General features: G+C 45.7%; 1 protein-coding gene across 1 annotated transcript in view; it reads right to left on the bottom strand.

Annotated features, from left to right (window-relative positions):
- Positions 1-1,336: 1,336 nt before the first annotated feature.
- LOC126260745 (beta-1,3-galactosyltransferase 5) overlaps positions 1,337-13,058 on the bottom strand; it is a 77,092-nt gene continuing 65,370 nt past the window's right edge. Inside the window, exon 4 of the mRNA XM_049958084.1 lies at positions 1,337-1,388. Coding sequence (XP_049814041.1) covers positions 1,337-1,388 — 52 coding nt within the window. The remainder of the gene's footprint in view (positions 1,389-13,058) is intronic.

Below are 13,058 nucleotides of genomic sequence, written 5' to 3' on the forward strand. Positions count from 1 at the left end.
GAACGGCACGGTGTTCGGTCGGTACCCATGTGCTCGTCAGGGAGTGTGGACGGAGTATCCGTTTACGTTTAACATTGTACCTGCATCTCTGTTCTTGCTGCTTTAAGCCGGTCGCTGCGGCCGAGCCGTTCTGGGCGCTTCAGTCCGGAACCACGCTGCTGCTGTGGTCGCAGGTTCGAATCCTGCCTCGGGCATGGATGTGTGTGACGTCCTTAGGTTAGTTACGTTTAAGTAGTTCTAAGTCTAGGGGACTGATGACCTGAGATGTTAAGTCCCATAGTGCTTAGAGCCGTTTGAATCTTGCTGCTTTACTGTTGCGCACACGTTAGCGTCCAGACGAACTTCCGCGAGTTTTCTGTGGCGATCTCTGGCTAAAGTGGAATCAGAGCTTTTGGACTAGTTTTGCATTTCTTCAGGTGACGCCTGGTTCTGCCTGCGAGGGTAAGTGAACTCAAAGAATTTGCTTCATTACGCACCAGAAAATCCCCTTCAGTACAATGAAGAGCCATTGCTTGATCTCAAGATCGTTGTTTGGTACACAGTGCCTGGTATCCCGCGTCGTAACACGATTCTTTTACCAAACAGGTAATCCTAACTGGTATGTTCAGAAACCGTTTAATCCAAATGTGGATGAACTCACTGAAAACGAATGACTTCATGGATATTTTTAACAAAACGGAGCAACAGCACACACCACCTTAACAACCTTCCAATCAGTGCACGAGTGTTCAGGGAGGCAGAGGACAATTCGCAGAGGCAAGGCATTCTCCTGGCCACCTCAACCGCCTGATCTGTCTTCCTATGATTTTTGTCTTTGGGGAAAATTGAAGGGTCAGATAACTGAAATAATCGTCACACGCTGGAAGAGCTACAGCAGAACACTGAAAATGCTTTAGATGCTATCCACCAGGCACAGTGTCCACCCCCAGTAGCTGAGTGGTCAGCGCACAGAATGTCAATCCTAAGGGCCTGGGTTCGCTTTCCGGCTGGGTCGGAGGTTTTCTCCGCTCACGGACTGGGTGTTTTGTTGTCCTAATCATCATCATTTCATCCCCATCGACGCGCAAGTCGCCGAAGTGGCGTCAAATCGAAAGGCTAGCACCCGGCGAACGGTCTACCCGACGGGGGACCCCTGTCACACGACATTTATTTATTTATCAGGCACAGTTGCTGAGACAGGCCTGTTTCACAAGTTGATACCTAGAGTACGACGTTGTATCAACGTCAACAGTACCCAATTACGGAATCTTTTGCGACGTTCATTTATAAGAGTGAGTCCTGCAGCAATCTTAATGCAAATATTTTCCAGGCGACTTTAACTTTGCCGATCCTGCATTTATGGAGCTGCTAGGTTCAAGTGGGCGGCGTCCTGGAGGTTATGTACACTCCTGAAAATGGAAAAAAGAACACATTGACACCGGTGTGTCAGACCCACCATACTTGCTCCGGACACTGCGAGAGGGCTGTACAAGCAATGATCACACGCACGGCACAGCGGACACACCAGGAACCGCGGTGTTGGCCGTCGAATGGCGCTAGCTGCGCAGCATTTGTGCACCGCCGCCGTCAGTATCAGCCAGTTTGCCGTGGCATACGGAGCTCCATCGCAGTCTTTAACACTGGTAGCATGCCGCGACAGCGTGGACGTGAACCGTATGTGCAGTTGACGGACTTTGAGCGAGGGCGTATAGTGGGCATGCGGGAGGCCGGGTGGACGTACCGCCGAATTGCTCAACACGTGGGGCGTGAGGTCTCCACAGTACATCGATGTTGTCGCCAGTGGTCGGCGGAATGTGCACGTGCCCGTCGACCTGGGACCGGACCGCAGCGACGCACGGATGCACGCCAAGACCGTAGGATCCTACGCAGTGCCGTAGGGGACCGCACCGCCACTTCCCAGCAAATTAGGGACACTGTTGCTCCTGGGGTATCGGCGAGGACCATTCGCAACCGTCTCCATGAAGCTGGGCTACGGTCCCGCACACCGTTAGGCCGTCTTCCGCTCACGTCCCAACATCGTGCAGCCCGCCTCCAGTGGTGTCGCGACAGGCGTGAATGGAGGGACGAATGGAGACGTGTCGTCTTCAGCGATGAGAGTCGCTTCTGCCTTGGTGCCAATGATGGTCGTATGCATGTTTGGCGCCGTGCAGGTGAGCGCCACAATCAGTACTGCATACGACCGAGGCACACAGGGCCAACACCCGGCATCATGGTGTGGGGAGCGATCTCCTACACTGGCCGTACACCACTGGTGATCGTCGAGGGGACACTGAATAGTGCACGGTACATCCAAACCGTCATCGAACCCATCGTTCTACCGTTCCTAGACCGGCAAGGGAACTTGCTGTTCCAACAGGACAATGCACGTCCGCATGTATCCCGTGCCACCCAACGTGCTCTAGAAGGTGTAAGTCAACTACCCTGGCCAGCAAGATCTCCGGATCTGTCCCCCATTGAGCATGTTTGGGACTGGATGAAGGGTCGTCTCACGCGGTCTGCACGTCCGGCACGAACGCTGGTCCAACTGAGGCGCCAGGTGGAAATGGCATGGCAAGCCGTTCCACAGGACTACATCCAGCATCTCTACGATCGTCTCCATGGGAGAATAGCAGCCTGCATTGCTGCGAAAGGTGGATATACACTGTACTAGTGCCGACATTGTGCATGCTCTGTTGCCTGTGTCTATGTGCCTGTGGTTCTGTCAGTGTGATCATGTGATGTATCTGACCCCAGGAATGTGTCTATAAAGTTTCCCCTTCCTGAGACAATGAATTCACGGTGTTCTTATTTCAATTTCCAGGAGTGTATAATGTGGGATGGTGATTGGTAGGAAATGATGGGAATTTGGATACAACCACCTAGGGTAGCGGCCGAGCCAAGGTCAAGAAGAACAAACAAGAGGGGAGGCTTGAGAAGGGAGAGGAATAGGGAGCACTGGTTTAAAAGTGATTGGAGAGACACATGTCAGGGCAGATTTTGTTGTCAGCGGCTGGGAATCCATTAAAATTGTGCTGGGAGATGGTAGGAAGTGTTTGTGTGTGTGTGTGTGTGTGTGTGTGTGTGTGTAGAGTGAGTAGGGTGCGTTGATGTATGTCCAGCAGTGTGTCAGGATTTGTGATTATGGGGAAAACGATGGAGTTTTTGGGGTCGATTTTACCGGATGTATGGGATATAAGGAGGTGTTCAGTGTGGCTGAGGCGGTGGCGAAAAGTGATGAACTGGTAAAGGATTCTTGTACAGGAGGGTAAACAGATTCAGAAAGCTACTCGAAGTGTGAAGCGTTCAGGGATTTGGAGGGAGTGAAAGGTTGTTGGTGCAGCAGATTCGAGATGACATTCGTGTAGGAGAGAACAGGTTGGCTCAAGACGTTGGGAGTGTGGAGCATGATGGGGTGATGCAGTACTCATGTTCGGCCAGTTAGTAGCTTTCGTCTGTTGTTGGCTTTCTGATGGATGGTGGGGTTTCCATGTTAGTTTACAGTCAAAAATCAATGTGAGATACTTAGCGTGTTTGTAAATTAAATAGGGCGGTCAGAAACTGTAAGATAAACGCCATGGAGGCGGAAACTGCGGGTGGTTCTTCCTGCAAAAATTATTGCCTGGATTTTGGAGGGACTGATCTTGAAAAGCTACTGGTTGCACCACGATGTGAACTGGGTGAGATGGATTTGAAGAGAGCGTTGCGATTTCTGGCGGGCAGGGTAGAGGGAAGGCAGTACCATCAGCCTACTGCAGGAGATGGACAGAAGATGGTGGTTTAGGCATGTCAGCAATTTAAAGGTATGCAGGAGTGGAGAGGGAACACGGCTTTAGGGCATACCTATAGCACGGCAGAAGACACAGATATTGGTATTTTTAATAGCTATGGAAGACTGATGGTTCTATAGAAAGGGCTAATTAGCCTGACATATGTAACTGGAAATTCGTATCTCCAGAGTTTGAAGAGAACGCCGGAATGGCATACATGATAATACATTTTCTCTAGGTCAACGCATGCAAAAACTGCGAATTGACGGTTATTAAGCTGATGTGATCAGGTAGAAGAGTTGGTCATCGGAAGAGGAATTGGGACAGAAGTCACATTGGTTTAGGTGGTTATGGTCGTATCGATGCATTGATTGGGGATGGATTCAAAGACTTTGCTAAACACTGAGGGTAGGCTGATGGAGCAGTAGGAGAAGGTTTCAGCAGCGATCTTATGGGGATTTAGGAAAAGCAGGATCCTGGGAGGTTTTCTGCAGTTCAGAATAATAGCCTGTGTAGAAGATATTGTTGTAAAGGGTTGCTAGGAGGGATGGGGATGATTCTTTTATATTGTAAGATGGCAAGAACTATGTTTTGTGTTGGCAGAAGAGCCAACACCGTGTTACTAGTGGAGGCCGAAATGCACGCGTTTTAGCTCACGCAGGCTGGCGTGAGGAGGGAAGAACTATACTGACGTGAGGTCTGGAACATGACAAGGAATGAGAATTCAGAAAGCGGACATAATTAGTTTGATACTTAACTTTAATCCATTAATGATGAACGTCGCTCTTGACGGTACATGATTCACAATATTATCTGTTCAGAATACATTCTTGAAGTAAGTACAGTAACTGAATATGGCGCCTTGTTAGGTCGTAGCAAATGACGTAGCTGAAGGCTATGCTAAACTATCGTCTCTGCAAATGAGAGTGTATGTAGACAGTGAACCATCACTAGCAAAGTCGGCTGTACAACTGGGGCGAGTGCTAGGGAGTCTCTCTAGACTAGACCTGCCGTGTGGCGGCGCTCGGTCTGCAATCACTGATAGTGGCGACACGCGGGTCCGACGTATACTAACGGACCGCGGCCGATTTAAAGGCTACCACCTAGCAAGTGTGGTGTCTGGCGGTGACACCACACTATGCCCCTTACATGAAGTCATTAAAGATTACCTAACTCACGTTGAGCGAACAGTAGGCACAATGCATCTTGTAGAGGGTATAGTATGGACATATTGGAATAATCAATGTCGGGTGATGGTTTTAAAGTAATTCACATGACATGAAAACTTTGTGGAAACGCGTCGATTTACTGGAGGCTAGTTTATCCCAGGGAAGTATTCAGAGTTGACTGTGGCCAGTTGGGGAGCGGCGAAGGGAAGCGACAATAGGCAGCTTAGGGTGGCTCAAGCTATGAGAAAGTGGTAACGGTGTGCGGCATCCAGCTGCCTTAAGATGAGTGACAGAGATTGGGTGGTTGACCCCATGCTGGTGTACCGGGAATCAGACGGAGAACGTCTACACCTGTTGATAAATGTCCGTCATCCTGTTTTCAGTGAAACATGCGAGAAAGCCGCGCAAAGTTATGGTGGAGCAGTCAACAGAGGCCAAAATATGCGTGTTTGTAACTGTAGCAACTTCACACTGAATTCACGGTCCTCAGAGTCTGAAGTAAATCAGGTGAAGAGCGACAGAATGAAATACGCCGGCCTCCAATGGGAACATGGGACTGAGGAATTTGAAGTACTCATCTGGGAGTCAGAATTCCGGAAAAAACTGGTGTTTTGTGCAGACGCTAACCTTGATGGGTGGCCTGGGAGGAACTAAATAGCAGAAGTTGAGAGGAAGGGAAATTTTATGGGAATTTGTTCACTTCCCAGAGCAGGCATTGGTCGGCGCTGGGAAGCGACGTATGATAAACGCGACTTGCGCTGCAATTGGCGTAAGTGATTTTGCTGGAGGGGAAACCGAGGCGAAGAGCGGACTGGGAGAAGTATCCATAGTGGTCTTCCGTTCCCAGCTTGCCTAGAGTGCGGACGTGGCGTTCTTTACTCAGCATGCCTGGAAAAGAGTGAGCACCTCTGCAGTTTAGGACTTAGCAAATGGAATGATTGAGCTTGGAGTTTTGGTTCAGCTATGTACTGAGCAAAATAGCTAGGAGTGAATAGACGAGCGCAGCCTTGCAGCACCACGAGGCCGGCCGACGTCCTCACAACGACGACGCCCCGCCACGCTGAATTCGATGATATTGCACCCACTCCGGCTTGAATTAGGCCATTGATTAATTTGTTTGATCACGTCGGCAAAGTTTCCACGAGGGCTTCATCGGCCGTGTACTGGGGAATTCTTCTCGCACTTCGCATTACGCCTGGGTCAGTCGATAGGAATTAATTTTGATTTATCGCGCTTTACTCCACGTAAACGCAATTAATTACCACTGCCTGATAGGAGAGTCATGTAATGTGATGATTGAAGGTCGGTAGTTAAAATAAATTTGTGCTAATCGACTGCATCTGTTTTCAATCAAGTAGTTGAAATCCCATTCACTTTCTTAATTAATTTTACGTTCAACATTTGCATCTGGTGTTCAGTAGCTGAATATAACATCAATGTGCACTCCTTATTAATTAAAAGTGATCAATTCTGAATCAATTAATGTCAACACTGCCACTGCAGTTCAATCAGGAGTCACGGGGCCTTATTACTTTCTTTCCGTTATACGATAGTGCGGCAGTTTTGCACTCACTGTTGATCTGTTAGTCAATTACCTGGGGTGAACACACGCCAAAACCAGATAAGTGGCGGGTGGGGTGTTACAATATGTCTATGTAACAGTGTCGTGACCGGTAGCACCATTGCGTTTCTTGAGAAGGACTTGGTTGCTGTGGTGAGCTATGACTCGTATGTTTAGTTCTGTCAGTGTTATGCCATCCAAATGCTGTCAAAATTTGGACAAAGGTCGGGACAGTGGTATCTGTACGTTCATGGGTTGTAGGGAACAGGACGTAGTTGAAACAGTAGTCGTCAGGAATGGCAACGATGTCGGAGAGATAGAATACGAAGTGATTATTTTTACTCAAGTTGTCGTTAGGGAATGTTTATTGTGGAGGAAAGGGTTGTAAGGTGCAGCGTTGTTGCCGGTGACCTGGTGGAAAGATTGTAGAAGTTTATAGGGGGTTTAGAGTTAAGTCTGGCGCATTGTTTGTGATATTCTTAGCGTTTGAGAGGTTTATAATGGGTCTATCTACTTGCCAGCGGCGTGTAAATGTATACTGTTCAAGAGTCTGTGGGAAAGATTAGTGTGATTAACGGGATTCGTGGAGGAGGAGCGGAACTGATTAAGGGAGAGTGGGGAAGTTACGGTAGATACGTGTGGTTGGGATGTGATAGGATATCGCATCTAACAAGATATGCTGTAAAAAGGAAGCTGTATGAGAGACCTCTTCAGGGGCTGCCATGATGTCACTGGATGACTTAAGGTGTGGGCGTCAATGGATTTCGAGTAGGCATTCTGGTGTGTGGGAGTAGTCTTGGATATCTTTAGAACGTATATTGGGACTGAGTGTGTGAGATGCTGCTTAGAGGAATGATAGGAATGGCTAGGTGTTCATTTCCAGTTGGAACAGGGACCTGCAATAATACGAACAATATTAGTTGATACTATGATCACATCGTGTGTGGAACTACTTTTGGGCCGAGTCTGATGCGGAATGGGAACTATATCACCTTGGAGGCTATCAGTAGACCGACGCGAAGCCGACGCTACCACAGAATTTCAGCTTGGGAACAGTTTTCGATATTACGGTCCGCAGCAGTAATGTATGTGAAGAAGGTATTCTCTCTGTAGATGAGGAAGCCGTAAGAAGGAGGATAATTAGCTGGTATGTACACTGACCGACTAAAAAAAAATTTTTTTTAATTAAAAAAAAAGCTTCGTGCATGTTCGTGTGGGCGCTTTAACTCACAAGCTACCAGAAGACATGGTCAGGGGTCAATGCAACTTCATATATTTAATTTATACACCATCAGCGGGTATGAAAATGATTAGAGTTGAAATTCTTTGTGAATTGCCACTAGACTGCATCAGTGTTCTTCGTGTTTAGTGTTTCTACCAGGCCTGACAGATTTTATATGGTCCAGTCAAATTAATATGACCACCGCCAATGTTCGTCAGTGTGCAATAACCACTCACACATTTCCTTTGCTCATTTTGCTCCTTTTCCTCGGGGCCACAGAGGTGAAACAGCACTCTTCCATGGGCAGTTATGTGGTAAAGAAGTCATGAGGACTGGACTAACAGAGAGCAACCACATTCCCACTGCTGCCTCAGTTCTGTGGACTTTTTCAATGGGTATGAGCAGTTGCGGAACCTGGTGGGTGGCATCTCTGTCATGTTTTGTGTTCAGACATAATGACCTTTCTAGACTCTGAGAAGCTCATCTGCAGAAACCAGCACGGTTTTAGGAAATAGCGGTCATGCGAAACACAGCTGGCCCTCTTTGTGCACGATATACGAGGTGTGGCTAGAAAAAAACCGGGCTAGTACTGGTGAAACAATAAAACGAATGCAATAAGGCTGAAAGTCGCGTGGCCTGTCACGTGACTCTCGCTCCGCCTACTGCTCGAGTTTCATCTGCCTCCTGCACTCAGTCTGCCCGTGGCGTCTGTTTTAAGTAGTTGACGTTTTGTCTGTGCGTCGTAAAATGTTGAGTGTACAGAAAGAACAGCGTGTTAACATCAAATTTTGTTTCAAACTAGGAAAATCTGCAAGTGAAACGTTTGTAATGTTACAACAAGTGTACGGCGATTATTGTTTATCGCGAACACAAGTGTTTGAGTGGTTTAAACGATTTAAAGATGGCCGCGAAGACACCAGTGATGACACTCGCACTGGCAGACCATTGTCAGCAAAAACTGATGCAAACATTGAAAAAATCGGTAAACTTGTTCGACAAGATCGCCGTTTAACAATCAGAGCAGTGTCTGAGTTAACAGGAGTTGACAAGGAAAGTGTCGAACAAGTTTACCGATTTTTTCAATGTTTGCATCAGTTTTTGCTGACAATGGTCTGCCAGTGCGAGTGTCATCACTGGAGTCTTCGCGGCCATCTTTAAATCGTTTAAACCACTCAAACACTTGTGTTCGCGATAAACAATCATCGCCGTACACTTGTTGTAACATTACAAACGTTTCACTTGCAGATTTTCCTAGTTTGAAACAAAATTTGATGTTAACACGCTGTTCTTTCTGTACACTCAACATTTTCCGACGCACAGACAAAACGTCAACTACTTAAAACAGACGCCACGGGCAGACTGAGTGCAGGAGGCAGATGAAACTCGAGCAGTAGGCGGAGCGAGAGTCACGTGACAGGCCACGCGACTTTCAGCCTTATTGCATTCGTTTTATTGTTTCACCAGTACTAGTCCGGTTCTTTTCTAGCCACACCTCGTACAACAGGCTCTAGATACCGGCTCCCAGGCTGATGCCATATTTCTCGACTTTGGAAAGGCTTTCGACTCAGTTCCGCACTGCCGCTTGCTCCAAAAAGTGCACGCTTACGGTCTATCCGATGACATATGCGGTTGGATAGAAAGTTTTCTAACAGAGAGCAGTATGTTGTCCTGAATGGGGTGATTGACATAAACGATCTGGTTGATGGTATTGACAGCGGCATTAGACTGTTTGCCGATGGCGCTGTAGTCTACAGGTTAGTAGTTTCACGCGGAAGTTGTGAACAAATCAATGAGGATTTGCAGAAAATAAATGCGTGGTGTAATGACTGGCAGTTATCGCTCAATATTAGTAAGTGTAACCTAATGCGTATAACAAGGCGAAAATCCCCATTAATGTACGAGTACAAAATAAATGCCCAGTCTTTGGAAGCTGTAATATCCGTCAACTATTTAGGTGCGACTATCCGAAATGATCTCAAATGGAATGACCAGATTACACAAGCAACGGGAAAGGCGAGCTGTAGATTGCGGTTTATTGGTAGAATCCTGAACCAGTCACCTGACCACGTTCGAAGTCCGTGAGTTCCGCGCCCCATTATGCTCTCTCACGATGTCTAAAGATTACTAAGGTCGCTAATGTGGCGTACCTGGCTGTAGGTGGCAGCAACAATGCACCTAATATGAAAAACGTGTGTTTCTGGGGGTGTCCGGATACTTTTGATCACATAGTGTACTTCTAAGTTACCATAGAATTAACTCTGTAGATGAAATTTAATATCTGTTCAGACTGTAGCTCTGATGCTACACAAATAGTAAGTAGTTTAAAACACTTCACTTAAAAACTGAAATGTGGTCACATTATGGCCATGATGTTACACAAATAGGTACATCGCCGTCAATTTAAATGAAACAGTGAAAATCTATTAAATTTATTGAGTGTACTCCTTTCATACAACTTACGTTTATTTCAATTTTTTCTGGTCATTATTTTACTTCCAGTACTTTATTTCCGGAGTTTACCCCAACAGCAATATCTGCAACCATTCCTTACTACTAACCGCCTGTACCACCTTAGCTCCTTTATTATACTAAACACACCATTCATCATTGTAATCATATGTAAGAAGATTCAGTTATTTTCTCGATAAATGTCAGCAGTCGAGTGTAACGTCTAATCGGATTCATCAATATGTCTAAATCAGTTATGAGGTAGAACATATCTTCCTGTACACTAAAACTGATAAGACACAAAGAAATTTAATAACCATAACTCATTCGTGCATGAGAAGGATAATAACAACTAGATCCAGAGATGAATAATTCCTTAAACAAGACGCTAATGCAAAGAATCCCCAGGTAGACTATAACAGTAGTAAAAAAATATATGGCCATGTAGGTGAATCCAGGGTAGAATGGGGTACCAGGGCAGAAAGAAGATGTACGTATTTTCGTGTCAAGGAGGTGCTGCCAACGATCGGCAGTAAGTAGAACTAGTTCAGACAGTTCCTGCTCAACCATGGCAGCCATGTTTGTTTGGTTCTCGTAAGTGTTGGATCGTGAAGGTTTCGTTGTGTTAATTTTTGCTCCTGCCTTGTAACTTCTGGCGAATTGGAAGCAAGAAAAAGTATACCTACTTATTTACAATACGACTATTGTTAGTAGATGCTTAAAATATGTTTAATAATCTTTAGTTTCATGCGGTTAAATGTTTGTTTTCGTATCTTTGTTTAGTGGCCTTACCTCCATAACCTAAACCATGTAAGTGGGGCGGAACGGGGAAGTACCCCATTCTGCCCCCCTACATTTTTAACAAATAGATCGCTTTTATTAGGCTCCTAATCTGTTTTGCTTTCGATTTCAGATGGTTCGAGTATATAAGAGAAAAAAAATAGGCAGTCATGGTCTACTGAGGACATGAACGATGCTGTAGAGGCAGTTAAATCTGGCCATTGTGGATATTTGAAGGCTTCAAACCAATCTGGCGTTCGCCAGACTACTCTGGAAGGATATGTTAAAAAAAAAGAAGGGAAAACACTGACTACAAAACTGATAAAATGCCTGAAAAGTTTAAAAACATATTTACAGAAGAACAGGAACTTGAGCTTGTTAAGTACTTAAAAAGTATGGAGGCTAGGTTATTCGGCTTAACAATCAAAGAACTGTGTAACCTAGCTTATCAGTTGTCTATAAGAAATGGCATTGTTCATAGATTTAAAAATGAAATTGCAGGCGAAGATTGGGCCAACGGGTTTCTTAAAAGATATCCTACTTTATCTGTTCACAAACCCGAAGCAACATCTGGTGCAAGAGCCATGGGTTTTAATAAAGTAGCTGTCGATAGGTTTTGTTTCGTTACTACTAAATTTAACTGACAAACATGAACTAATGGCTTCTCAGATATTTAATTGTGAGGAAAGGGGTGTTTCGGTTATCCCTGAAAACCAATTAAAGATCATAGCTTGCAAGGGGAAACGTCAAGTAGGATCGTTAACATCTGCAGTAAGGGACGAAACTGTAACCTGCCTCATTTGTATGTCAGCAAGCGGAGCTTACATGCCTCCAATGCTTATTTTTCCACGAAAGGAGAAGCAGAAAGAATTTGAGTTAGAACTGCCACCAGGAGGTTGGGCTGAGGTCCACAGCACCGGATGGATGACCACAGAGGCATTCTTTGTATAGTTTCGAAAATTTGTGGAATTTTCTAAAGCATCAAAAGACTTCCCAGTTCTTCCTACATTAGATAGCGACTCAACACGTACCAACAACATTGACGTTATAGACCACGCGAGGGAGAGTGGCGTTTCGTTGCTATGTTTACCACCACATTGCTCTCACAGACTTGAGCCGCTTGGTGTTTCTTTTATGAAGCTTTTAAGTCTTCATTATAGTGATGAGCTTTGAAAATGGTTACGAAGCAACTCAGGGAAAGTCGAAACTCTCTTTCAAATTTCAACTCTTTTTGGTTCAGCTTTCATCGAAAGTGCAACAATGAAAACCGCTATTAAAGGTTTTGAAGCTACTGGAATATTGCCCACAGACCCATCCATATTCACCGATGTAGATTTCCTCCCGGCAGACACAACTGACATTGGACTCGATAGGCTGTGAGATAAAGAGGTTATTATATCTGGAGCTGAACAACTGGAATTTCCTTCACCTAGCACACCACACCAGCTAACAAAGACGGCGCTAACAGTTTAGATGATCAAGGTGGCGAGGTTTTTCATCGAATTGTAACAATGAACTGCTGCCTAAAAATGACAAAGTTATTGAGGCTAGTTGTTCTAGTCCTGGGTGCTCTTGGATGACAACTGACAACACGGCCTCCTCATTTCATATTTCACCTGAAATTATGATGCCCTTGCCAAAAGTTAACGAAAGCACAAGAATGGCGAAACGAAAGAGAGGGAGACCGTTCTTTTAACTGATTCATCGTACAAAAAAGAGTTAGAAGACATTATTAAAGAAAAAGAGGAAAAGAACTTTGCCAAAGAAGAAAGAGCAACGAAGAAACTACACTCCTGGAAATTGAAATAAGAACACCGTGAATTCATTGTCCCAGGAAGGGGAAACTTTATTGACACATTCCTGGGGTCAGATACATCACATGATCACACTGACAGAACCACAGGCACATAGACACAGGCAACAGAGCATGCACAATGTCGGCACTAGTACAGTGTATATCCACCTTTCGCAGCAATGCAGGCTGCTATTCTCCCATGGAGACGATCGTAGAGATGCTGGATGTAGTCCTGTGGAACGGCTTGCCATGCCATTTCCACCTGGCGCCTCAGTTGGACCAGCGTTCGCGCTGGACGTGCAGACCGCGTGAGACGACGCTTCATCCAGTCCCAAAC

Source organism: Schistocerca nitens, chromosome 5 (assembly GCF_023898315.1).
Source record: "Schistocerca nitens isolate TAMUIC-IGC-003100 chromosome 5, iqSchNite1.1, whole genome shotgun sequence".
NCBI classification, from domain to species: Eukaryota; Metazoa; Arthropoda; class Insecta; order Orthoptera; family Acrididae; genus Schistocerca; species Schistocerca nitens.